The 27,851-nt window shown below is 26.8% G+C and overlaps 1 protein-coding gene across 1 annotated transcript in view; it reads left to right on the top strand.

Moving 5' to 3' along the window:
- LOC136040332 (calpain-5-like) overlaps window positions 1-27,851 on the top strand; it is a 100,946-nt gene that overhangs the window by 10,602 nt on the left and 62,493 nt on the right. The window contains exon 2 of the mRNA XM_065724573.1: window positions 26,809-26,968. Within this exon, the coding sequence (XP_065580645.1) occupies window positions 26,809-26,968 (160 nt within the window). The remainder of the gene's footprint in view (window positions 1-26,808; window positions 26,969-27,851) is intronic.

Below are 27,851 nucleotides of genomic sequence, written 5' to 3'. Positions count from 1 at the left end.
AACATGCAACATATAATGGTCCATGGGAAAACAATCTGTATTCAGATCTATACCTCATGATTCTAATGATTGCCCTTGAGCTTTGTTGATGGTGATTGCTAATCGACCATTCCCTGTCCCGGTGTCCCGGTCGTCATTTACATCCCCCTGTTTCCCCCGGTGTCCCCGTTGTAGTTGTGTCCCTGTGTCCCGGTCGTCATTTATATTCCCTGTGTCCCGGTCGTCATTTGTATCCCGGTGTCCCGGTCTGTATATACATTCGTTTTTTAGTTTTGTTTTTCTCCTTTATTTTTTTCCTTTTTTTTCTTTTTTAGCTTATTTTGATTTTTAGATTTTTTAGTTTTTTTATTAGTTTTTAGTTTTTTTTTTCTTTTTAGTTTTTTTGTCCCGGTCGTCATTTATATCCCCCTGTTTCCCCCGGTGTCCCCGTTGTAGTTGTGTCCCTGTGTCCCGGTCGTCATTTATATTCCCTGTGTCCCGGTCGTCATTTGTATCCCGGTGTACCGGTCTGTATATACATTCGTTTTTTAGTTTTGTTTTTCTCCTTTATTTTTTTCCTTTTTTTTCTTTTTTAGTTTATTTAGATTTTTAGATTTTTTAGTTTTTTTATTAGTTTTTAGTTTTTTTTTTCTTTTTAGTTTTTTTGTAGTTTTTACCTTCTTTTTAGTTTTGTTAATTTTTTTTTTTACTTATGTCCTGGTCGTCATTTATACTCCCTGTGTCCCGGTGCTTTGTTGATTGCTAATCGAACATTCCTTTTGTCCTGGTCGCTTTCTCTTTGAGTTTCGTCATTTATTTTTTTCTTTTTTAGTTCTTTTAGTTTTTACCTTTTTTAGTTTTTTTTAGTTTTTTAGATGAAAATTTTTTTTAGTTTTTTCCTTTTTTTCTTTTTAGTTTTTTATTGGTTTTTACCTTTATGTTAGCTTATTTTTCAGTTTTTCCTTTTTTTTTAGTTTTTTTTTATTTTTTATTTTTTTTTAGTTTTTTACCTTTTTTTAGTTTTTTTAGTTTTTTTAGTTTTTTAGCTTTTTTACTTTTTTTATTAGTTTTTAGTTTTTTTTGTAGTTTTTGCCTTTTTTTAGTTTTTTCAGTTTTTTTTTAGTTTTTTATTGGTTTTTACCTTTATTTTAGCTTATTTTTCAGTTTTTTCCTTTTTTTTAGTTTTTTTTAGTTTTTAGTTTTTTTTTAGTTTTTACCTTTTTTTAGTTTTTTTAGTTTTTTTAGTTTTTTTAGTTTTTTTAGTTTTTTAGCTTTTTAATTTTTTTTATTAGTTTTTAGTTTTTTTTGTAGTTTTTGCCTTTTTTTAGTTTTTTCAGTTTTTTTTTAGTTTTTTATTGGTTTTTACCTTTATTTTAGCTTATTTTTCAGTTTTTTCCTTTTTTTTAGTTTTTTTTAGTTTTTAGTTTTTTTTAGTTTTTACCTTTTTTTAGTTTTTTTAGTTTTTGTAGTTTTTTATTTTTTTATTAGTTTTTAGTTTTTTTTGTAGTTTTTGCCTTTTTTTTAGTTTTTTTAGTTTTTTAGCTTTTTTATTAGTTTTTAGTTTTTTTTTGTAGTTTTTGCCTTTTTTTAGTTTTTTTAGTTTTTTAGCTTTTTTATTTTTTTTATTAGTTTTTAGTTTTTTTTGTAGTTTTTGCCTTTTTTTAGTTTTTTCAGTTTTGACGTCACCTGATCCAGTTTTTTCAGGTGACGTCACCTGATCCACGATCCACAGATCCACAGACAACTTATTTTTATATATATAGATAGTTTTTTTTTTTTACTTATGTCCTGGTCGTCATTTATACTCCCTGTGTCCCGGTGCTTTGTTGATTGCTAATCGAACATTCCTTTTGTCCTGGTCGCTTTCTCTTTGAGTTTCGTCATTTATTTTTTTCTTTTTTATTTCTTTTAGTTTTTACCTTTTTTAGTTTTTTTTAGTTTTTTAGATGAAAATTTTTTTTAGTTTTTTCCTTTTTTTCTTTTTAGTTTTTTATTGGTTTTTACCTTTATTTTAGCTTATTTTTCAGTTTTTTCCTTTTTTTTAGTTTTTTTTTATTTTTTATTTTTTTTTAGTTTTTTACCTTTTTTTAGTTTTTTTATTTTTTTTAGTTTTTTAGCTTTTTACTTTTTTTATTAGTTTTTATTTTTTTTTTGTAGTTTTTGCCTTTTTTTAGTTTTTTCAGTTTTTTTTTAGTTTTTTATTGGTTTTTACCTTTATTTTAGCTTATTTTTCCTTTTTTTTTTAGTTTTTTTTAGTTTTTAGTTTTTTTAGTTTTTTACCTTTTTTTAGTTTTTTTAGTTTTTTTAGTTTTTTAGCTTTTTTATTTTTTTTATTAGTTTTTAGTTTTTTTTGTAATTTTTGCCTTTTTTTAGTTTTTTTAGTTTTTAGCTTTTTTATTAGTTTTTAGTTTTTTTTGTAGTTTTTGCCTTTTTTTAGTTTTTTTAGTTTTTTAGCTTTTTTATTTTTTTTATTAGTTTTTAGTTTTTTTTGTAGTTTTTGCCTTTTTTTAGTTTTTTCAGTTTTGACGTCACCTGATCCAGTTTTTTCAGGTGACGTCACCTGATCCACACATCCACAGACAGACAGACAACTTATTTTTATATATATTTTTTTTTAGTTTTTTCCTTTTTTTCTTTTTAGTTTTTTATTGGTTTTTACCTTTATTTTAGCTTATTTTTCAGTTTTTTCCTTTTTTTTAGTTTTTTTTTATTTTTTATTTTTTTTAGTTTTTTACCTTTTTTTAGTTTTTTTATTTTTTTTAGTTTTTTAGCTTTTTACTTTTTTTATTAGTTTTTATTTTTTTTTGTAGTTTTTGCCTTTTTTTAGTTTTTTCAGTTTTTTTTTAGTTTTTTATTGGTTTTTACCTTTATTTTAGCTTATTTTTCCTTTTTTTTTAGTTTTTTTTAGTTTTTAGTTTTTTTAGTTTTTTACCTTTTTTTAGTTTTTTTAGTTTTTTTAGTTTTTTAGCTTTTTTATTTTTTTTATTAGTTTTTAGTTTTTTTTGTAGTTTTTGCCTTTTTTTAGTTTTTTTAGTTTTTAGCTTTTTTATTAGTTTTTAGTTTTTTTTGTAGTTTTTGCCTTTTTTTAGTTTTTTTAGTTTTTTAGCTTTTTTATTTTTTTTATTAGTTTTTAGTTTTTTTTGTAGTTTTTGCCTTTTTTTAGTTTTTTCAGTTTTGACGTCACCTGATCCAGTTTTTTCAGGTGACGTCACCTGATCCACACATCCACAGACAGACAGACAACTTATTTTTATATATATAGATATATATATATATATATATATATATATATATATATATATATATATATATATAATATACTAAAGACAGTTACTTTGAATTAGCAAAATTTACTTACCAAATATCCCACTTTTTCTCCAATAATTCGTCGAGAAAGAACTAAAAAAAAATAAAATAGAATTAATAATATACTAAAGACATTTACTTTCAAATAGCAATACTTACTTACCTAGAATCTCACTTTTTCGTCTAATAGTGCCTCGTAAAATAGCCTAGAAAAAAGAAAATATAATTAATAATATACTAAAGACAGTTACTTTGAATTAGCAAAATTTACTGACCAAATATCCCAATTTTTCTTCCAATGGTGCTTCGAGAAAGAACCTAGAAAAAAGAGTGTAGAATTAATAACATACTAAAGACAGTTACTTTGAATTAGCAAAATTTAATTACCAAATATCTCAGTTTTCAAAAGAAAATAGAATTAATAATATACTAAAGACATTTACAACACTTGTAATTTACAATCACACTTTTTCCTCCAATAGTACCTCGAGAAAGAAACTAGAAAAAAGAAAATATAATAAAGCAGATAAAAAAGAAAATAATAATATACTAAAGACAGTTACTTTGAAATAGCGAAATTTACTTACCAAATATCCCACTTTTTCCTCTAATAGTGCTTCGAAAAAGAACCAAGAAAAAAGAAAACAGAATTAATAATATACTAATGACAGTCACTTTGAAATAGCAAGATTTACTTACCAAATATCTTACTTTTTCCTCCAATAGTACCTCGAGAAAGAACCTAGAAAAAAGATTGAGTTAATAATATACTAAAGACAGTTACTTTGAAATAGCAAAATTTACTTACCAAATTAAACAACTTTACTGACCAAAGAAAAACAACTAAGGTCTTCTTCATTTAGTTATCGCATGTCTACTTCCTTTTGCTTTGGAATTCCTATGAACAACTAAAACGCTCCGCGTATTGCATATGAATATATACTCAGCATGACGTCATTTCAGTTTTTGATCATGACGTCACGATTACAAAGCAAGAGATATTTTTAACGTTAACCATTAGAAACCTGTAGAGTTTTTTTTTTTAATGTTAAATAATTATCAAAAAACCTTTTGATGAAAAGTAAAGAGATTACTTTCAAATAGTAAAATTTCTTTACCAAATATCCCACTTTTTCCTCCAATAGCGCTTCGAGAAAGAACCTAGAAAAAAGAAAACAGAATTAATAATATACTAAAGACAGTTACTTTCAAATAGCAATACGTACTTACCTAGAATTTTACTTTTTCCTCCAATAGTGCCTCGCAATAGAACCTAGAAAAAAGAAATAGAATTAATAATATACTAAAGACAGTTACTTTCAAATAGCAATACTTACTTACCTAGAATCTCACTTTTTCCTCCAATAGTGCCTCGTAAAATAACCTAGAAAAAAGAAAATATAATTAATAATATACTAAAGACATTTACTTTGAAATAGCAAAATTTACTGACCAATTATCCCACTTTTTCCTCCAATCGTGCTTCGAGACAGAACCTAGAAAAAAGGGTATAGAATTAATAACATACTAAAGACAGTTACTTTGTAATAGCAAAATTTAATTACCAAATATCCTAGTTTTTCCTCCAAAAGTGTTTAAAGAAAGAACCTAGAAAAAAGAAAATAGAATTAATAATATACTAACGACAGTTACGGTACTTTGAAATAGCAAAATTTACTTACCAAATATCCCACTTTTTCCTCCAATAGTGCTTCAAGAAAGAACCTAGAAAAAAGAAAATTGATTTAATAATATACTAAAGACAGTTACTTTCAAATAGCAATACGCACTTACATAGAATTTCACTTCTTCCTCCAATAGTGCCTCGTAAAAGAACCTAGAAAAAAGAAAATATAATTAATAATATACTAAAGACAGTTACTTTGAAATAGCACAATTTACTGACCAAATATCCCACTTTTTCCTCCAATAGGAATCCAATAGAGAAAGTCAGAAAAGAAAGCGTGCCGAGGAACTATCAGCAGCAAGTTTTTTGGCATAGACTGTTTGAGCATCTTCATCAGTCATTGTAAACTTAAACATTAATAGATTTCTACGTGAACATATGTCTTATATAACTTGAATGACGTCACCGTCAAAGCAAAAATGACGACAACTAATTTAATGACGTCAGCCGACACAGAAACATGACGTCACCTGACAACTAATTTCATGACGTCAGCCGACACAGAAACATGACGTCACCTGATCCACAGATCCACAGACAGACAACTTATTTATATATATATATATATATATATATATATATATATATATATATATATATATATATATATATATACTAGCTGTTGGGGTGGCGCTTCGCGCCCCCCCCAAGCCCCCCCGCGCGCGTAAGTCGTTACGCGCCATAATAGTTACGCGCCATTGTAGTTGTGTCCCTATGTCCCACCTGTGAATATAGATATATATATATATATATATATATATATATATATATATATATATATATATATATATATATATATATATATATATATATATATATATATATATATATATATATATATATATATATATATATATATATATATATGGTTTTAACTACGTAAAACTTGCGAATATACAACATTCTTTGCTGTCCCATTGTCTTTGCATATAAATAGATTGTCAGGTTTACCGACTCTTGAACATGCAACATATAATGGTCCATGGGAAAACAATCTGTATTCAGATCTATACCTCATGATTCTAATGATTGCCCTTGAGCTTTGTTGATGGTGATTGCTAATCGACCATTCCCTGTCCCGGTCGTCATTTACATCCCCCTGTTTCCCCCGGTGTCCCCGTTGTAGTTGTGTCCCTGTGTCCCGGTCGTCATTTATATTCCCTGTGTCCCGGTCGTCATTTGTATCCCGGTGTCCCGGTCTGTATATACATTCGTTTTTTAGTTTTGTTTTTCTCCTTTATTTTTTTCCTTTTTTTTCTTTTTTAGCTTATTTTGATTTTTAGATTTTTTAGTTTTTTTATTAGTTTTTAGTTTTTTTTTCTTTTTAGTTTTTTTGTCCCGGTCGTCATTTATATCCCCCTGTTTCCCCCGGTGTCCCCGTTGTAGTTGTGTCCCTGTGTCCCGGTCGTCATTTATATTCCCTGTGTCCCGGTCGTCATTTGTATCCCGGTGTACCGGTCTGTATATACATTCGTTTTTTAGTTTTGTTTTTCTCCTTTATTTTTTTCCTTTTTTTTCTTTTTTAGTTTATTTAGATTTTTAGATTTTTTAGTTTTTTTATTAGTTTTTAGTTTTTTTTTCTTTTTAGTTTTTTTGTAGTTTTTACCTTCTTTTTAGTTTTGTTAATTTTTTTTTTTACTTATGTCCTGGTCGTCATTTATACTCCCTGTGTCCCGGTGCTTTGTTGATTGCTAATCGAACATTCCTTTTGTCCTGGTCGCTTTCTCTTTGAGTGTCGTCATTTATTTTTTTCTTTTTTAGTTCTTTTAGTTTTTACCTTTTTTAGTTTTTTTTAGTTTTTTAGATGAAAATTTTTTTTAGTTTTTTCCTTTTTTTCTTTTTAGTTTTTTATTGGTTTTTACCTTTATGTTAGCTTATTTTTCAGTTTTTCCTTTTTTTTTAGTTTTTTTTTTATTTTTTATTTTTTTTTAGTTTTTTACCTTTTTTTAGTTTTTTTAGTTTTTTTAGTTTTTTAGCTTTTTTACTTTTTTTATTAGTTTTTAGTTTTTTTTGTAGTTTTTGCCTTTTTTTAGTTTTTTCAGTTTTTTTTTAGTTTTTTATTGGTTTTTACCTTTATTTTAGCTTATTTTTCAGTTTTTTCCTTTTTTTTAGTTTTTTTTAGTTTTTAGTTTTTTTAGTTTTTACCTTTTTTTTGGTTTTTTTAGTTTTTTTAGTTTTTTATTTTTTTTTATTAGTTTTTAGTTTTTTTTGTAGTTTTTGCCTTTTTTTTAGTTTTTTTAGTTTTTTAGCTTTTTTATTAGTTTTTAGTTTTTTTTTGTAGTTTTTGCCTTTTTTTAGTTTTTTTAGTTTTTTAGCTTTTTTATTTTTTTTTATTAGTTTTTAGTTTTTTTTGTAGTTTTTGCCTTTTTTAGTTTTTTCAGTTTTGACGTCACCTGATCCAGTTTTTTCAGGTGACGTCACCTGATCCACGATCCACAGATCCACAGACAACTTATTTTTATATATATAGATAGTTTTTTTTTTTACTTATGTCCTGGTCGTCATTTATACTCCCTGTGTCCCGGTGCTTTGTTGATTGCTAATCGAACATTCCTTTTGTCCTGGTCGCTTTCTCTTTGAGTTTCGTCATTTATTTTTTTCTTTTTTAGTTCTTTTAGTTTTTACCTTTTTTAGTTTTTTTTAGTTTTTTAGATGAAAATTTTTTTTAGTTTTTTCCTTTTTTTCTTTTTAGTTTTTTATTGGTTTTTACCTTTATTTTAGCTTATTTTTCAGTTTTTTCCTTTTTTTTAGTTTTTTTTTATTTTTTATTTTTTTTTAGTTTTTTACCTTTTTTTAGTTTTTTTATTTTTTTTAGTTTTTTAGCTTTTTACTTTTTTTATTAGTTTTTATTTTTTTTTTTGTAGTTTTTGCCTTTTTTTAGTTTTTTCAGTTTTTTTTTAGTTTTTTATTGGTTTTTACCTTTATTTTAGCTTATTTTTCCTTTTTTTTTAGTTTTTTTTAGTTTTTAGTTTTTTTAGTTTTTTACCTTTTTTTAGTTTTTTTAGTTTTTTTAGTTTTTTAGCTTTTTTATTTTTTTTATTAGTTTTTAGTTTTTTTTGTAATTTTTGCCTTTTTTTAGTTTTTTTAGTTTTTAGCTTTTTTATTAGTTTTTAGTTTTTTTTTGTAGTTTTTGCCTTTTTTTAGTTTTTTTAGTTTTTTAGCTTTTTTATTTTTTTTATTAGTTTTTAGTTTTTTTTGTAGTTTTTGCCTTTTTTTAGTTTTTTCAGTTTTGACGTCACCTGATCCAGTTTTTTCAGGTGACGTCACCTGATCCACACATCCACAGACAGACAGACAACTTATTTTTATATATATTTTTTTTTAGTTTTTTCCTTTTTCTCTTTTTAGTTTTTTATTGGTTTTTACCTTTATTTTAGCTTATTTTTCAGTTTTTTCCTTTTTTTTAGTTTTTTTTTATTTTTTATTTTTTTTTAGTTTTTTACCTTTTTTTAGTTTTTTTATTTTTTTTAGTTTTTTAGCTTTTTACTTTTTTTATTAGTTTTTATTATTTTTTTGTAGTTTTTGCCTTTTTTTAGTTTTTTCAGTTTTTTTTTAGTTTTTTATTGGTTTTTACCTTTATTTTAGCTTATTTTTCCTTTTTTTTTATTTTTTTTTAGTTTTTAGTTTTTTTAGTTTTTTACATTTTTTTGGTTTTTTTAGTTTTTTTAGTTTTTTAGCTTTTTTATTTTTTTTATTAGTTTTTAGTTTTTTTTGTAGTTTTTGCCTTTTTTTAGTTTTTTTAGTTTTTAGCTTTTTTATTAGTTTTTAGTTTTTTTTGTAGTTTTTGCCTTTTTTTAGTTTTTTTAGTTTTTTAGCTTTTTTATTTTTTTTATTAGTTTTTAGTTTTTTTTGTAGTTTTTGCCTTTTTTTAGTTTTTTCAGTTTTGACGTCACCTGATCCAGTTTTTTCAGGTGACGTCACCTGATCCACACATCCACAGACAGACAGACAACTTATTTTTATATATATAGATATATATATATATATATATATATATATATATATATATATATATATATATATATATATAATATACTAAAGACAGTTACTTTGAATTAGCAAAATTTACTTACCAAATATCCCACTTTTTCTCCAATAATTCGTCGAGAAAGAACTAAAAAAAAATAAAATAGAATTAATAATATACTAAAGACATTTACTTTCAAATAGCAATACTTACTTACCTAGAATCTCACTTTTTCGTCTAATAGTGCCTCGTAAAATAGCCTAGAAAAAAGAAAATATAATTAATAATATACTAAAGACAGTTACTTTGAATTAGCAAAATTTACTGACCAAATATCCCAATTTTTCTTCCAATGGTGCTTCGAGAAAGAACCTAGAAAAAAGAGTGTAGAATTAATAACATACTAAAGACAGTTACTTTGAATTAGCAAAATTTAATTACCAAATATCTCAGTTTTCAAAAGAAAATAGAATTAATAATATACTAAAGACATTTACAACACTTGTAATTTACAATCACACTTTTTCCTCCAATAGTACCTCGAGAAAGAAACTAGAAAAAAGAAAATATAATAAAGCAGATAAAAAAGAAAATAATAATATACTAAAGACAGTTACTTTGAAATAGCGAAATTTACTTACCAAATATCCCACTTTTTCCTCTAATAGTGCTTCGAAAAAGAACCAAGAAAAAAGAAAACAGAATTAATAATATACTAATGACAGTCACTTTGAAATAGCAAAATATACTTACCAAATATCTTACTTTTTCCTCCAATAGTACCTCGAGAAAGAACCTAGAAAAAAGATTGAGTTAATAATATACTAAAGACAGTTACTTTGAAATAGCAAAATTTACTTACCAAATTAAACAACTTTACTGACCAAAGAAAAACAACTAAGGTCTTCTTCATTTAGTTATCGCATGTCTACTTCCTTTTGCTTTGGAATTCCTATGAACAACTAAAACGCTCCGCGTATTGCATATGAATATATACTCAGCATGACGTCATTTCAGTTTTTGATTATGACGTCACGATTACAAAGCAAGAGATATTTTTAACTTTAACCATTAGAAACCTGTAGAGTTTTTTTTTTCATGTTAAATAATTATCAAAAAACCTTTTGATGAAAAGTAAAGAGATTACTTTCAAATAGTAAAATTTCTTTACCAAATATCCCACTTTTTCCTCCAATAGTGCTTCGAGAAAGAACCTAGAAAAAAGAAAACAGAATTAATAATATACTAAAGACAGTTACTTTCAAATAGCAATACGTACTTACCTAGAATTTCACTTTTTCCTCCAATAGTGCCTCGCAATAGAACCTAGAAAAAAGAAATAGAATTAATAATATACTAAAGACAGTTACTTTCAAATAGCAATACTTACTTACCTAGAATCTCACTTTTTCCTCCAATAGTGCCTCGTAAAATAACCTAGAAAAAAGAAAATATAATTAATAATATACTAAAGACATTTACTTTGAAATAGCAAAATTTACTGACCAATTATCCCACTTTTTCCTCCAATCGTGCTTCGAGACAGAACCTAGAAAAAAGGGTATAGAATTAATAACATACTAAAGACAGTTACTTTGTAATAGCAAAATTTAATTACCAAATATCCTAGTTTTTCCTCCAAAAGTGTTTAAAGAAAGAACCTAGAAAAAAGAAAATAGAATTAATAATATACTAACGACAGTTACGGTACTTTGAAATAGCAAAATTTACTTACCAAATATCCCACTTTTTCCTCCAATAGTGCTTCAAGAAAGAACCTAGAAAAAAGAATATAGAATTAATAATAGACTTAAGACAGTTACGGTACTTTGAAATAGCAAAATTTACTTACCAAATATCGCAGTTTTTACTCCAATAATCCGTCGAGAAAGAACCTAAGAAAAGAAAATAGAATTAATAATATATTAAAGACAGTTACTTTGAAATAGCGAAATTTACTTACCAAAAATCTCACTTTTTCCTCCAATGGTGCTTCAACAAAGAACCTAGAAAAAAGAATATAGAATTAATAATATACTAAAGACAGTTACTTTGAATTAGCAAAATTTACTTACCAAATATCTCACTTTTCCCCCCAATAATGCGTCGAAAAAGAACCTAAAAAAAAAAAATTAATAATATACTAAAGACAGCTACTTTGAAATAGCGAAATTTACTTACCAAAATATCCCACTTTTTCCTCCAATAGTGCTTCGAGAAAGAACCTAGAAAAAAGAAAATAGAATTAGTAATATACTAAAGACATTTACAATACTTGTAATTTATAATCACACTTTTTCCTCCAATAGTACCTCGAGAAAGAAACTAGAAAAAAGAAAATAGAATTGATATGCTAAAGACAGTTACTTTGAAATAGCAAATTTTACTTACCAAATATTCCACTTTTTCCTCCAATGGTGCTTCAAGAAAGAACCTAGAAAAAAGAATATAGAATTAATAATATACTAATGACAGTCAGTTTGAAATAGCAAAATTTACTTACCAAATATCCTACTTTTTCCCCCAATAATGCGTTGAGAAAGAACCTAAAAAAATAAAATAAATAATATACTAAAAACAGTTACTTTGAAATAGCGAAATTTACTAACCAAATGTCCCACTTTTTCCTCTAATAGTGCTTCGAGAAAGAACCTAGAAAAAAGAAAACAGAATTAATAATATACTAATGACAGTCACTTTGAAATAGCAAAATTTACTTACCAATTATCTTACTTTTTCCTCCAATAGTACCTCGAGAAAGAACCTAGAAAAAAGATAGAGTTAATAATATACTAAAGACAGTTACTTTGAAATAGCAACATTTACTTACCAAATAAAACAACTTTACTTACCAAAGAAAAACAAATAAGGTCTTCTTCATTTAGTTTTCGCATGTCTACTTCCTTTTGCTTTGGAATTCCTATGAATAAATAAAACGCTCCGCGTGTTGCGTATGAATATATGGTCAGCATGACGTCATTTCAGTTTTTGATCATGACGTCACGATTACAAAGCAAGAGATATTTTTAACGTTAACCATTAGAAACCTGTAGAGTTTTTTTTTTTCATGTTAAATAATTATCAAAAAACTTTTTGATGAAAAGTAAAGAGATTACTTTGAAATAGCAAAATTTCCTTACCAAATATCCCACTTTTTCCTCCAATAGTGCTTTGAGAAAGAACCCAGAAAAAAGAAAACAGAATTAATAATTTAGTAAAGACAGTTACTTTCAAATAGCAATACTTACTTACCTAGAATCTCACTTTTTCCTCCAATAGTGCCTCGTAAAATAACCTAGAAAAAAGAAAATATAATTAATAATATACAAAAGACAGTTACTTTGAAATAGCAAAATTTACTGACCAAATATCCCACTTTTTCCTCCAATGATTCTTCAAGAAGGAACCTAGAAAAAAGAATATAGAATTAATAATATGTTAAAGACAGTTTCTTTGAATTAGTAAAATTTACTTACCAAATATCTCAGTTTTTCCTCCAATAATGCGTCGAGAAAAACCTAAAAAAAGAGAATAAAATTAATAATATACTAAAGACAGTTACTTTGATATAGCGAAATTTACTTACCAAATATCCCACTTTTCCCTCCAATAGTGCTTCTAGAAAGAACTTAGAAAAGAGAAAACAGAATTAATAATATACTAATGACATTTACTTTTTAATAGCAAAATTTACTCACCAAATATCTTACTTTTTCCTCCAATAGTACCTCGAGAAAGAACCTAGAAAAAGAAAATAGAATTAATAATATACTAAAGACAGTTACTTTCAAATAGCAATACATGCTTACCTAGAATCTCATTTTTTCCTCCAATAGTGCCTCGTAAAAGAACCTAGAAAAAAGAAAATAGAATTAATAATATACTAAAGACAGTTACTTTGAATTAGTAAAATTTACTTTACTCCAATAATGCGTCGAGAAAGAACCTAGAAAAAAGAAAATAGAATTAATAATATACAAAGACAGTTACTTTGAATTAGTAAAATTTACTTTACTCCAATAATGCGTCAAGAAAGAACCTAGAAAAAAGAAAACAGAAATAATAATATGCTAAAGACAGTTACTTTGAAATAGCAAATTTTACTTGCCAAATATCCCACTTTTTCCGGTACTTTGAAATAGAAAAATTTACTGACCAAATATCCCACTTTTCCTCCAATGGTGTTTCCAGAAAGAACCTAGAAAAAGGGTGTAGAATTAATAACATACTAAAGGCAGTTACATTGAATTAGCAAAATTTACTTACCAAATATCCCAGTTTTTTCCTCCAATATTGCGTCGAGAAAGAACCTAAAAAAAGAAAATAGAATTAATAATATATTAAAGACAGTTACTTTGAAATTTGCGAAATTTACTTACCAAAAATCCCACTTTTTCGTCCAATAGTGGTTCGAAAAAGAACCTAGAAAAAAGAAAATAGAATTAATAATATACTAAAGACAGTTACATTGAAATAGCAAAATTTACTGACCAAATATCCCACTTTTTCTTCCAATGGTGCTTCGAGAAAGAACCTAGAAAAAAGAGTATAGAATTAATAACATACTAAAGACAGTTACTTTGAATTAGCAAAATTTTATTAGCTTTTCCTCCAAAAGTGCTTAAAGGAAGAACCTAGAAAAAAGAAAATAGAATTAATAATATACTAAAGACAGTCACGGTACTTTGAAATAGCAAAATTTAATTACCAAATATCCTAATTTTTCCTCCAATAATGCATCGAGAAAGAACCTAAAAAAGTAAATAGAATTAATAATATATTAAAGAGAGTTACTTTGAAATAGCGAAATTTACTTACCAAAAATCACACTTTTTCCTCCAATAGTGCTTCTAGAAGGAACCTAGAAAAAAGAAAATAGAATTAATAATATACTTAAGACATTTACAATACTTGTAATTTACAATCACACTTTTTCCTCCAATAGTACCTCGAGAAAGAAACTAGAAAAAAGAAAATCAAATTGACATATGCTAAAGACAGTTACTTTGAAAAAGCAAATTCTACTTACCAAATATCCCACTTTTTCCTCCAATGGTGCTTCAAGAAAGAACAAAATTTAAATTAGCAAAATTTAATTACCAAATATCCTAATTTTTCCTCCAATAATGCGTCGAGAAAGAACCTAAAAAAGTAAATAGAATTAATAATATATTAAAGAGAGTTACTTTGTAATAGTGAAATTTACTTACCAAAAATCACACTTTTTCCTCCAATAGTGCTTCTAGAAGGAACCTAGAAAAAAGAAAATAGAATTAATAATATACTAAAGACATTTACAATACTTGTAATTTACAATCGCACTTTTTCCTCCAATAGTACCTCGAGGAAGAAACTAGAAAAAAGAAAATAGAATTGATATGCTAAAGACAGTTACTTTGAAATAGCAAATTTTACTTACCAAATATCCCACTTTTTCCACCAATGGTGCTTCAAGAAAGAACCTAGAAAAAAGAAATAGAATTAATAATATACTAAAGATAGTTACTTTGAATTAGCAAAATTTACTTACCAAATATCTTACTTTCTCCTCCAATAGTACCTCGAGAAAGAACCTAGAAAAAAGAAAATAGAATTAATAATATACTAAAGACAGTTACTTTCAAATAGCAATTCATACTTACCTAGAATCTCATTTTTTCCTCCAATAGTGCCTCGTAAAAGAACCTAGAAAAAAGAAAATAGAATTAATAATATACTAAAGACAGTTACTTTGAATTAGTAAAATTTACTTTACTCCAATAATGCGTCGAGAAAGAACCTAGAAAAAAGAAAATAGAATTAATAATATACAAAGACAGTTACTTTGAATTAGTAAAATTTACTTTACTCCAATAATGCGTCAAGAAAGAACCTAGAAAAAAGAAAACAGAAATAATAATATGCTAAAGACAGTTACTTTGAAATAGCAAATTTTACTTGCCAAATATCCCACTTTTTCCTCCAAAAGTGCTTAAAGAAAGAACCTAGAAAAAAAAATATAGAATTAATAATACTAAAGACAGTTACTTTGAATTAGCAAAATTTACATACCAAATATTAATAATACTAAAGACAGTTACTTAGAATTAGCAAAATTTACATACCAAATATCCCAGTTTTCCTCCAATAATGCGTCGAGAAAGAACCTAAAAAAAGAAAATAGAAGTAATAATATACTAAAGACAGTTACTTTGAAATAGCAAAATTTATTTACCAAATATCTTACTTTTTCCTCTAATAGTACCTCGAGAAAGAACCTAGAAAAAATAAAATTAGAATTGATATGCTAAAGACAGTTAGAACCTAGAAAGAACCTACAAAAAAGAATATAGAAGTAATAATATACTAAAGACAGTTACTTTGAAATAGCAAAATTTACTTACCAAATATCCCAATTTTTCCTCCATTGGTGCTTCAAGAAAGAACCTAGGAAAAAGAACATAGAATTAATAATATATTAAAGACAGTTACTTTGAAATAGCGAAATTTACATACCAAATATCCCAGTTTTCCTCCAATAATGCGTCGAGAAAGAACCTAAAAAAAGAAAATAGAAGTAATAATATACTAAAGACAGTTACTTTGAAATAGCAAAATTTACTTACCAAATATCTTACTTTTTCCTCCAATAGTACCTCGAGAAAGAACCTAGAAAAAATAAAATTAGAATTGATATGCTAAAGACAGTTAGAACCTAGAAAAAACCTACAAAAAAGAATATAGAAGTAATAATATACTAAAGACAGTTACTTTGAAATAGCAAAATTTACTTACCAAATATCCCAATTTTTCCTCCATTGGTGCTTCAAGAAAGAACCTAGGAAAAAGAACATAGAATTAATAATATATTAAAGACAGTTACTTTGTAATAGCGAAATTTACATACCAAAAATCCCACTTTTTCCTCCAATAGTGCTTCGAGAAAGAACCTGTAAAAAAGAAAATAGAATTAATAATATACTAAAGACAGTTACGGTACTTTGAAATAGAAAAATTTACTTACCAAATATCTTACTTTTTCCGCCAATGGTGCTTCAAGGAAGAACCTAGAAAAAAGAATATAGAATTAATAATATACTAAAGACAGTTACTTTGAATTAGCAAAATTTATTTACCAAATATCCCAGTTTTTCCTCCAACAGTGCGTCAAGAAAGAACCTAGGAAAAAGAACATAGAATTAATAATATATTAAAGACAGTTACTTTGTAATAGCGAAATTTACATACCAAAAATCCCACTTTTTCCTCCAATAGTGCTTCGAGAAAGAACCTGTAAAAAAGAAAATAGAATTAATAATATACTAAAGACAGTTACTTTGAATTAGCAAAATTTACTTACCAAATATCCCAGTTTTTCCTCCAATGGTGCTTCAAGAAAGAACCTAGGAAAAAGATTATAGAATTAATAATATATTAAAGACAGTTACTTTGAAATAGCGAAATTTACTTACTAAAAATGTCACGTTTTCCTCCAATAGTGCTTCGAGAAAGAACCTATAAAAAAGAAAATAGACTTAATAATATACTAAAGACAGATACGGTACTTTGAAATAGCAAAATTCACTTACCAAATATCTCACTTTTTTCTCCAAAAGTGGTTAAAGAAAGAGCCTAGAAAAATGAAAATAGTTCTATTAATAGTATAGTAAAGACAGTTACGGTACTTTAAAATAGCAAAATTTACTTACCAAATATCCCACTTTTTCCTCCAATGGTGCTTCAAGAAAGAAGCTAGAAAAAAGAAAATATAATTAATAATATACTAAAGACAGTTACTTTGAAATAGCAAAATTTACTGACCAAATATCCCACTTTTTCTTCCAATGGTGCTTCGAGAAAGAACCTAGAAAAAAGAGTGTAGAATTAATAACATACTAAAGACAGTTACTTTGAATTAGCAAAATTTAATTACCAAATATCTCAGTTTTCAAAAGAAAATAGAATTAATAATATACTAAAGACATTTACAACACTTGTAATTTACAATCACACTTTTTCCTCCAATAGTACCTCGAGAAAGAAACTAGAAAAAAGAAAATATAACAAAAAAAGATAAAAAAGAAAATAATGATATACTAAAGACAGTTACTTTGAAATAGCGAAATTTACTTACCAAATATCCCACTTTTTCCTCTAATAGTGCTTCGAAAAAGAACCTAGAAAAAAGAAAACAGAATTAATAATATACTAATGACAGTCACTTTGAAATAGCAAGATTTACTTACCAAATATCTTACTTTTTCCTCCAATAGTACCTCGACAAAGAACCTAGAAAAAAGATTGAGTTAATAATATACTAAAGACAGTTACTTTGAAATAGCAAAATTTACTTACCAAATAAAACAACTTTACTCACTAAAGAAAAACAACTAAGGTCTTCTTCATTTAGTTTTCGCATGTCTACTTCCTTTTGCTTTGGAATTCCTATGAATAACTTAAACGCACCGCGTATTGCATATGAATATATACTCAGCATGACGTCATTTCAATTTTTGGTCATGACGTCACGGTTACAAAGCAAGAGATGTTTTTAACGTTAACCATTAGAAACCTGTAGAGTTTTTTCTTCATGTTAAATAATTATCAAAAAAACTTTTTGATGAAAAGTAAAGAGATTTCTTTCAAATAGTAAAATTTCCTTACCAAATATCCCACTTTTTCCTCCAATAGTGCTTCAAGAAAGAACCTAGAATAAAGAAAACAGAATTAATAATATACTAAAGACAGTTACTTTCAAATAGCAATACGTACTTACCTAGAATTTCACTTTTTCCTCCAATAGTGCCTCGCAATAGAACCTAGAAAAAAGAAAATAGAATTAATAATATACTAAAAACAGTTACTTTCAAATAGCAATACTTACTTACCTAGAATCTCACTTTTTCCTCCAATAGTGCCTCATAAAATAACCTAGAAAAAAGAAAATATAATTAATAATATACTAAAGACAGTTACTTTGAAATAGCAAAATTTACTGACCAATTATCCCACTTTTTCCTCCAATCGTGCTTCGAGAAAGAACCTAGAAAAAAAGGTATAGAATTAATAACATTCTAAAGACGGTTACTTTGTAATAACAAAATTTAATTGCCAAATATCCTAGTTTTTCCTCCAAAAGTGTTTAAGGAAAGAACCTAGAAAAAAGAATATAGAATTAATAATATACTAAAGACAGTTACTTTGAATTAGTAAAATTTACTTTACTCCAATAATGCGTCGAGAAAGAACCTAGAAAAAAGAAAATAAAATTAATAATATACTATTAAAAATACTAAAGACAATGAAATTTCCCAGAATGAAATACTTATCAAATATCCCAGTTTTCCCCCCAATAATGCGTCGAAAAAGAACCTAAAAAAAAAAAATTAATAATATACTAAAGACAGTTACTTTGAAATAGCGAAATTTACTTACCAAAATATCCCACTTTTTCCTCCAATAGTGCTTCGAGAAAGAACCTAGAAAAAAGAAAATAGAATTAATAATATACTAAAGACAGTTACTTTCAAATAGCAATACGTATTTACCTAGAATCTCACTTTTTCCTCCAATAGTGCCTCATAACAGAACCTAGAAAAAAGATAATAGAATTAATAATATACTAAAGACAGTTACTTTCAAATAGCAATACTTACTTACTTAGAATCTCATTTTGTTTCCTCCAATAGTGCCCTGTAAAATAACCTAGAAAATGAAAATATAATTAAGAATATACTAAAGACAGTTACTTTGAAATAGCAAAATTTACTGACCAAATATCCCACTTTTTCTTCCAGTGGTGCTTCGAGAAAGAACCTAGAAAAAAGAGTATAGAATTAATGACATACTAAAGACAGTTACTTTGAATTAGCAAAATTTTATTAGTTTTTCCTCCAAAAGTGCTTAAAGGAAGAACCTAGAAAAAAGAAAATAGAATTAATAATATACTAAAGACAGTTACGGTACTTTGAAATAGCAAAATTTACTTACCAAGTAACCCACTTTTTCCTCCAATAGTGCTTCGAGAAAGAATCTAGAAAAAAGAAAATAGAATTAACAATATACTAAAGACAGTTACGGTACTTTGAAATAGCAAAATTTAATTACCAAATATCCTAATTTTTCCTCCAATAATGCGTCGAGAAAGAACCTAAAAAAGTAAATAGTATTAATAATATATTAAAGAGAGTTACTTTGAAATAGCGAAATTTACTTACCAAAAATCAAACTTTTTCCTCCAATAGTGCTTCTAGAAGGAACCTAGAAAAAAGAAAATAGAATTAATAATATACTTAAGACATTTACAATACTTGTAATTTACAATCACACTTTTTCCTCCAATAGTACCTCGAGAAAGAAACTAGAAAAAAGAAAATCAAATTGATATATGCTAAAGACAGTTACTTTGAAAAAGCAAATTTTACTTACCAAATATCCCACTTTTTCCTCCAATGGTGCTTCAAGAAAGAACAAAATTTTAATTAGCAAAATTTAATTACCAAATATCCTAATTTTTCCTCCAATAATGCGTCTAGAAGGAACCTAGAAAAAAGAAAATAGAATTAATAATACACTAAAGACATTCACAATACTTGTAATTTACAATCACACTTTTTCCTCCAATAGTACCTCGAGAAAGAAACTAGAAAAAAGAAAATAGAATTGATATGCTAAAGACAGTTACTTTGAAATAGCAAATTTTACTTACCAAATATCCCACTTTTTCCTCCAATGGTGCTTCAAGAAAGAACCTAGAAAAAAGAATATAGAATTAATAATATACTAAAGACAGTTACTTTGAATTAGCAAAATTTACTTACCAAATATCCTACTTTTTCCCCCAATAATGCGTTGAGAAAGAACCTAAAAAAATAAAATAAAATTAAATTAATAATATACCAAAAACAGTTACTTTGAAATAACGAAATTTACTTACCAAATATCCCACTTTTTCCTCTAATAGTGCTTCGAGAAAGAACCTAGAAAAAAAGAAAACAGAATTAATAATATACTAATGACAGTCACTTTGAAATAGCAAAATTTACTTACCAAATATCTTACTTTTTCCTCCAATAGTACCTCGAGAAAGAACCTAGAAAAAAGATAGAGTTAATAATACACTAAAGACAGTTACTTTGAAATAGCAACATTTACTTACCAAATAAAACAACTTTACTTACCAAAGAAAAACAAATAAGGTCTTCTTCATTTAGTTTTCGCATGTCTACTTCCTTTTGCTTTGGAATTCCTATTAATAACTAAAACGCTCCGCGTATTGCATATGAATATATGGTCAGCATGACGTCATTTCAGTTTTTGATCATGACGTCACGATTACAAAGCAAGAGATATTTTTAACGTTAACCATTAGAAACCTGTAGAGTTTTTTTTTCATGTTAAATAATTATCAAAAAACTTTTTGATGAAAAGTAAAGAGATTACTTTGAAATAGCAAAATTTCCTTACCAAATATCCCACTTTTTCCTCCAATAGTGCTTCGAGAAAGAACCCAGAAAAAAGAAAACAGAATTAATAATATAGTAAAGACAGTTACTTTCAAATAGCAATACTTACTTACCTAGAATCTCACTTTTTCCTCCAATAGTGCCTCGTAAAATAACCTAGAAAAAAGAAAATATAATTAATAATATACTAAAGACAGTTACTTTGAAATAGCAAAATTTACTGACCAAATATCCCACTTTTTCTTCCAATGGTGCTTCGAGAAAGAACCTAGAAGAAAGAGTATAGAATTAATAACATACTAAAGAATTAGTAACATTACTAACTTTGAATTAGCAAAATTTAATTACCAAATATCTCAGTTTTTCCTCCAAAAGTCCTTACTGGAAGAACCTAGAAAAAAGAAAATAGAATTAATTATATACTAAAGACATTTACAATACTTGTAATTTACACTTGTAATCACTCTTTTTCCTCCAATAGTACCTCCAGAAAGAAACTAGAAAAAAGAAAATAGAGTTGATATGATAAAAACAGTTACTTTGAAATAGCAAATTTTACTTACCAAATATCTCACTTTTTCCTCCAATGTTGCTTCAAAAAAGAACCCCGAAAAAAGAATATAGAATTAAAAATATACTAAAGACAGTTACTTTGAATTAGCAAAATTTACTTACCAAATATCCCCCTTTTTCCCCCAATAATGCGTTGAGAAAGAACCTAAAAAAATAAAATTAAATTAAATTAATAATATACCAAAAACAGTTACTTTGAAATAACGAAATTTACTTACCAAATATCCCACTTTTTCCTCTAATAGTGTTTCGAGAAAGAACCTAGAAAAAAGAAAACAGAATTAATAATATACTAATGACAGTCACTTTGAAATAGCAAAATTTACTTACCAAATATCTTACTTTTTCCTCCAATAGTACCTCGAGAAAGAACCTAGAAAAAAGATAGAGTTAATAATATACTAAAGACAGTTACTTTGAAATAGCAACATTTACTTACCAAATAAAACAACTTTACTTACCAAAGAAAAACAAATAAGGTCTTCTTCATTTAGTTTTCGCATGTCTACTTCCTTTTGCTTGGACTTCCTATTAATAACTAAAACGCTCCGCGTATTGCGTCAGCATGACGTCATTTCAGTTTTTGATCATGACGTCACGATTACAAAGCAAGAGATATTTTTAACGTTAACCATTAGAAACCTGTAGAGTTTGTTTTTTTTCATGTTAAATAATTATCAAAAAACTTTTTGATGAAAAGTAAAGAGATTACTTTGAAATAGCAAAATTTCCTTACCAAATATCCCACTTTTTCCTCCAATAGTGCTTCGAGAAAGAACCCAGAAAAAAGAAAACAGAATTAATAATATAGTAAAGACAGTTACTTTCAAATAGCAATACTTACTTACCTAGAATCTCACTTTTTCCTCCAATAGTGCCTCGTAAAATAACCTAGAAAAAAGAAAATATAATTAATAATATACTAAAGACAGTTACTTTGAAATAGCAAAATTTATTGACCAAATATCCCACTTTTTCTTCCAATGGTGCTTCGAGAAAGAACCTAGAAAAAAGAGTATAGAATTAATAACATACTAAAGACAGTTACTTTGAATTAGCAAAATTTAATTACCAAATATCCCAGTTTTTCCTCCAAAATTCCTTAATGGAAGAACCTAGAAAAAAGAAAATAGAATTAATTATATACTAAAGACATTTACAATACTTGTAATTTACACTTGTAATCACACTTTTTCCTCCAATAGTACCTCCAGAAAGAAACTAGAAAAAAGAAAATAGATTTGATATGATAAAAACAGTTACTTTGAAATAGCAAATTTTACTTACCTAATATCTCACTTTTTCCTCCAATGTTGCTTCAAAAAAGAACCCCGAAAAAAGAATATAGAATTAAAAATATACTAAAGACAGTTACTTTGAATTAGCAAAATTTACTTACCAAATATCCCCCCCTTTTCCCCCAATAATGCGTCGAGAAAGAACCTAAAAAAAGAAAATAAAATTAATAATATACTAAAGACAGTTACTTTGAAATAGAGAAATTTACTTACCAAATATCCCACTTTTTCACTTTACTTTACTTTACTTGTTTTAAATAAAACAACTTTACTTACCGAAGAAAAACAACTAAGGTCTTCTTCATTTAGTTTTCGCATGTCTACTTCCTTTTGCTTTGGAATTCCTATGAATAACTAAAACTTTTTGATGAAAAGTAAAGAGATTACTTTGAAATAGCAAAATTCCTTACCAAATATCCCACTTTTTCCTCCAATAGTGCTTCGAGAAAGAATCTAAAAAAAAAGAAAATAGAATTAACAAAATACTATAGACAGTTACGGTACTTTGAAATAGCAAAATTTAATTACCAAATATCCCACTTTTTCCGCCAATGTTGCTTCAAGAAAGAACCTAAAAAAAAGAATATAGAATTAATAATATACTAAAGACAGTTACTTTGAATTAGCAAAATTTACTTACCAAATATCCTATTTTTTTCCCCCAATATTGCGTTGAGAAAGAACCTAAAAAAAACAAAATAAAATTAATAATATACTAAAAACAGTTACTTTGAAATAGCGAAATTTACTTACCAAATATCCCACTTTTTCCTCTAATAGTGCTTCGAGAAATAACCTAGAAAAAAGAAAACAGAATTAATAATATACTAATGACAGTGACTTTGAAATAGCGAAATTTACTTACCAAATATCTTACTTTTTCCTCTAATAGTATCTCGAGAAAGAACCTAGAAAAAAGAAAACAGAATTAATAATATACAAAAGACAGTGAGTTTGAAATAGCAAAATTTACTTACCAAATAAAACAACTTTACCTACCAAAGAAAAACAAATAAGGCTTTCTTCATTTAGTTTTCCTATGTCTACTTCCTTTTGCTTTGGAATTCCTATGAATAACTAAAACGCTCCGCGTATTGCATGTGAATTTATACTTAGCATGACGTCATTTCAGTTTTTGATCATGACGTCACGATTACAAAGCAAGAGATGTTTATAACGTTAACCATTAGAAACCTGTAGAGTTTTTTTTTTTCATGTTAAATAATTATCAAAAAAACTTTTTGATGAAAAGTAAAGAGATTACTTTGAAATAGCAAATTTCCTTACCGAAATATCCCACTTTTTCCTCCAATAGTGCTTCGAGAAAGAACCTAGAAAAAAGAAAACAGAATTAATAATATACTAAAGAAAGTTACTTTCAAATAGCAATACGTACTTACCCAGTATTTCACTTTTTCCTCCAATAGTGCCTCGTAAAAGAACCTAGAAAAAAAGAAATATAATTAATAATATATTAAAGACAGTTACTTTGAAATAGCAAAATTTACTGACCAAATATCCCACTTTTTCCTCCAATCGTGCTTCGAGAAAGAACCTAGAAAAAAGAGTATAGAATTAATAACATACTAAAGACAGTTACTTTGAATTAGCAAATTTAATTACCAAATATCCCAGTTTTTCCTCCAAAAGTGCTTAAAGGAAGAACCTAGAAAAAAGAAAATAGAATTAATAATATACTAAAGACAGTTACGGTACTTTGAAATAGCAAAATTTACTTACCAAATATCCCACTTTTTCCGCCAATGTTGCTTCAAGAAAGAACCTAGAAAAAAGAATATAGAATCAATAATATTACTAAAGACAGTTACGGTACTTTTAAATAGCAAAATTTATTTACCAAATATCTCAATTTTTCCTCCAATAATGGGTCGAGAAAGAACCCAAAAAAGTAAGTAGAATTAATAATATATTAGAGACAGTTACTTTGACATAGCAAAATTTACTTACCAAAAATCACACTTTTTCCTCCAATAGTGCTTCGAGAAAGAACCTAGAAAAAAGAAAGTAGAATTAATAATATACTAAAGACATTTACAATACTTGTAATTTACAATCACACTTTTTCCTCCAATAGTACCTCGAGAAAGAAACTAGAAAAAAGAAAATAGAATTGATATGCTAAGGACAGTTACTTTGAAATAGCAAATTTTAATTACCAAATATCCCACTTTTTCCTCCAATGGTGCTTCAAGAAAGAACCTAGAAAAAAGAATATAGAATTAATAATATATTAAAGACAGTTACTTTGAATTAGCAAAATTTACTTATTAAATATCCCACTTTTTCCCCCAATAATGCGTCGAGAAAGAACCTAAAAAAATATAATAAAATTAATAATATACTAAAAACAGTTACTTTGAAATGGCGAAATTTACTTACCATATATCCCACTTTTTCCTCTAATAGTGCTTCGAGAAAGAACCTAGAAAAAAGAAAACAGAATTAATAATATACTAATGACAGTCACTTTGAAATAGCAAAATTTTTACCAAATATCTTACTTTTTCCTCCAATAGTACCTCGAGAAAGAACCTAGAAAAGAGAAAGAGTTAATAATATACTGAAGACAGTTACTTTGAAATAGCAAAATTTACATACCAAATAAAACAACCTTACTTACCAAAGAAAAACAACTAAGGTCTTCTTCATTTAGTTTTCACATGTCTACTTCCTTTTGCTTTGGAATTCCTATGAAAAACTAAAACGCTCCGCTTATTGCATATGAATATATACTCAGCATGACGTCATATCAGTTTTTGGTCATGACGTCACGAGTACAAAGCAAGAGATGTTTTTAACGTTAACCATTAGAAACCTGTAGAATTTTTTTTTAATGTTAAATAATTATCAAAATAACTCTTTTATGAAAAGTAAAGAGCAATATTACAATTTAAGAGAAGCGGCAAATAAGTCTCATAAAATCTTTGAATTATGTGGCAATGGAAGGCTGTAGCTATCCTTATATACTAGATGGTTTCTGTTCTTTTGAAGTTTTAACGTCCTTTTCTTTTTTTATTTCTTGATAGTCTTTTCTCTGTCTTTGATTTTATTCTTGGTATTTACTGTTTCCATTGTTTGTCTTTGTTATTTAGTGTTTTTATGTATTGGTATTAATTATTTGATTGCTTCTTGTTGATAATCATTTGTATTGTGTTTGTATCTATTTTCATTTTGAGTATAGTTTTATTTTTCGTAAAACCAGAGTGAAATTATTATATTCTATGAAAAACCTAAATTTGGAGATCTTTTATTATTTTGTAGAAATTTTTGCTCCCATATAGAATGGTCCATGTGCCCCATACACTCCTTGAATAGACAAGTTTGATGTATTTATAAGATTAAATTTTATCAAATATATAAATACAATATTTTAAAGTAAGAATACTTTTTAATTGGATTTAATTAAGATAAAGCGGTGCTCGAATTTTTAGTCTTCTTTTCTCCACATGAGTTTTCGAGCAGCAGAACGATTTCATTCTAAGACCGCCATAAAATAACTTTAAAATTGAATTGGGATCAGGAAGTTTAAAGGTTTTTGAGATTTATCTCATAAGCCGTTTTTCCACAGCCTTCATTAAGAAATTTAGGGAATAATATTTTGAGTTTTCAACAGAATAATCGTTCGTTTAACGCTATGTCAAAACGATTTAGCTTGGTTACAATTTTACAAAAATTTCATTGGGGTCTTATTTAATTTTGGAAAAATAAACTTCATCCGAATGACGTCACCAATACTCAATTATCCAACATCCCTATTATTTTACTTTTTACAATGAAAAAAGTGTTGTTTGTGAAAGAGATTTAAAAAATGTCCTTTTTTTTACCGAGCGACGCCTGATTCCCAGTTCTATTCCGATTCCTGGTTCGACGCTCAATTCCTGGTACTGTTTCCCTAATCTTACAGGCGATTCTTTGTTTCCAATTGCCCAATCGAAACAATAACAATAAAAAAAACGAAGTCGTTACTTTTTAATTGTATTCCTTTGTGTTTGATCTTAGATTCCACTAAGACGTGTTTTTTAAGATCGCAAAATGTTTTAAGGCCCATTGAATCACCAGGTTAGATTTAGTTTTGAACATGGTAACGCTTACTATATTCAGAAATTGATCCAGAATGAACCCGTAATTTTTCGTTTCCCCCCTTCCTCGAAGATTATTGCGTCGGCATATCAAGAAAATATTTTGCTCGTTACTTTCTAAAACGTAGATTTTCCTTTTGAGAACTACGTCCCTTTTTGTTTTATTTTAAATTCAATTAAGATATGTTTTGTAAGATTGCAGAATATTATAAGTTTTGTTAAATTGTATGGTTAGATAGATTTGATCGAGGCAAGAGGCAAGAAGATTTGCCTCTCACATTTAGTTTGCAGTCGGACAGCGGAAAATGGCCTATAAGTTTATATGGCCTATATGTTTTCGACAAATTCATCAATAGTTTCATTTGATATTTTTTTGTTGTTAGATGTGACTGTATTTTTTACCGTTTCTTTTAGTAGTTTTAAGGGCTAACGGGACTAAATTTGCTTATTTCAGGGCAAAGTTGGAAAAATTCAAGAAACAAGATTACTACAAGCTAAAGAAGCATCATGAAAGAAGTGGAACTTTGTTCACAGACCCTTTATTCCCGGCTAATGGAGCTAGTCTATTTTTCACACGGAGGCCTCCTGGCCGAATTGAATGGAAAAGGCCGGGTGTAAGTTAAAATTTAGTTAACTATTTTGTATATGAATTTATTTTGGGAAAAAACACTTTTTTTCTTTTTTGTGTTAGGTGGAATTACATTGAAAATGTCTGCTATATTTTGAAATTTTGTTATTTACTTTTGTGTATGAACTTTGGCTTGGACAAATGTGTGAATTTTCTATTTTATTTGTTTCTTTTTTGGTAATGGTTCGGATAAATTGAATGAAAAATGTCATCTATATGTTGATATTTTGTTATTCTTGTTCTATATAAACTTTGGCTGCAAAAAACATTTGATTTTTTGTTTTTTTGTATCAGGGGGAATTAAATGGACGAATTGAATGCAAAAGGCCGGCTGTATGTTAAAATTCAATTAACTGTTTTGTATATGAATTTAGTTTGGAAAAAAACAAGTAATTTTTTTCTTTTTTGTGTTAGGTGGAATTAGATTGAAAATGTCTGCTATATTTTGAAATTTTGTTATTTACTTTTGTACGAAATAGGGATTGTTTTTTTGGTAATGATCCGGTAAATTCAATGAAAAATGCCAGCTATACGTTGAAATTTTGTTATTCTACTTTTATATAAGCTTTGGCTGCAAAATACATGTGATTTCATTCGTTTTTTGTTATCAGGGGGAATTAAATGGACGAATTGAATGGAAAAGGTCGGCTGTATGTCAAAATTTAGTTGATATATTTTATATATGAATTTATTTTGGGAAAAACATGTATTTTTTTCCTTTTTTTGTTAAAGGGAATTAGATTGAAAATATCTGCTACATTGTGATTTTTTTTTTTTTTTTTTTTTTTTTTTTTTTTTTTTTTTTTTTTTTTTTTATTACTTTTGTATATGATCTTTGGCTTGGACAAATGTGTGATTAAAAAAAAAAA

The sequence above is a fragment of the Artemia franciscana genome, chromosome 20 (genome assembly GCF_032884065.1).
Source record: "Artemia franciscana chromosome 20, ASM3288406v1, whole genome shotgun sequence".
Taxonomy (NCBI): Eukaryota; Metazoa; Arthropoda; class Branchiopoda; order Anostraca; family Artemiidae; genus Artemia; species Artemia franciscana.
This window is presented reverse-complemented; position numbering and strand designations above follow the sequence as displayed.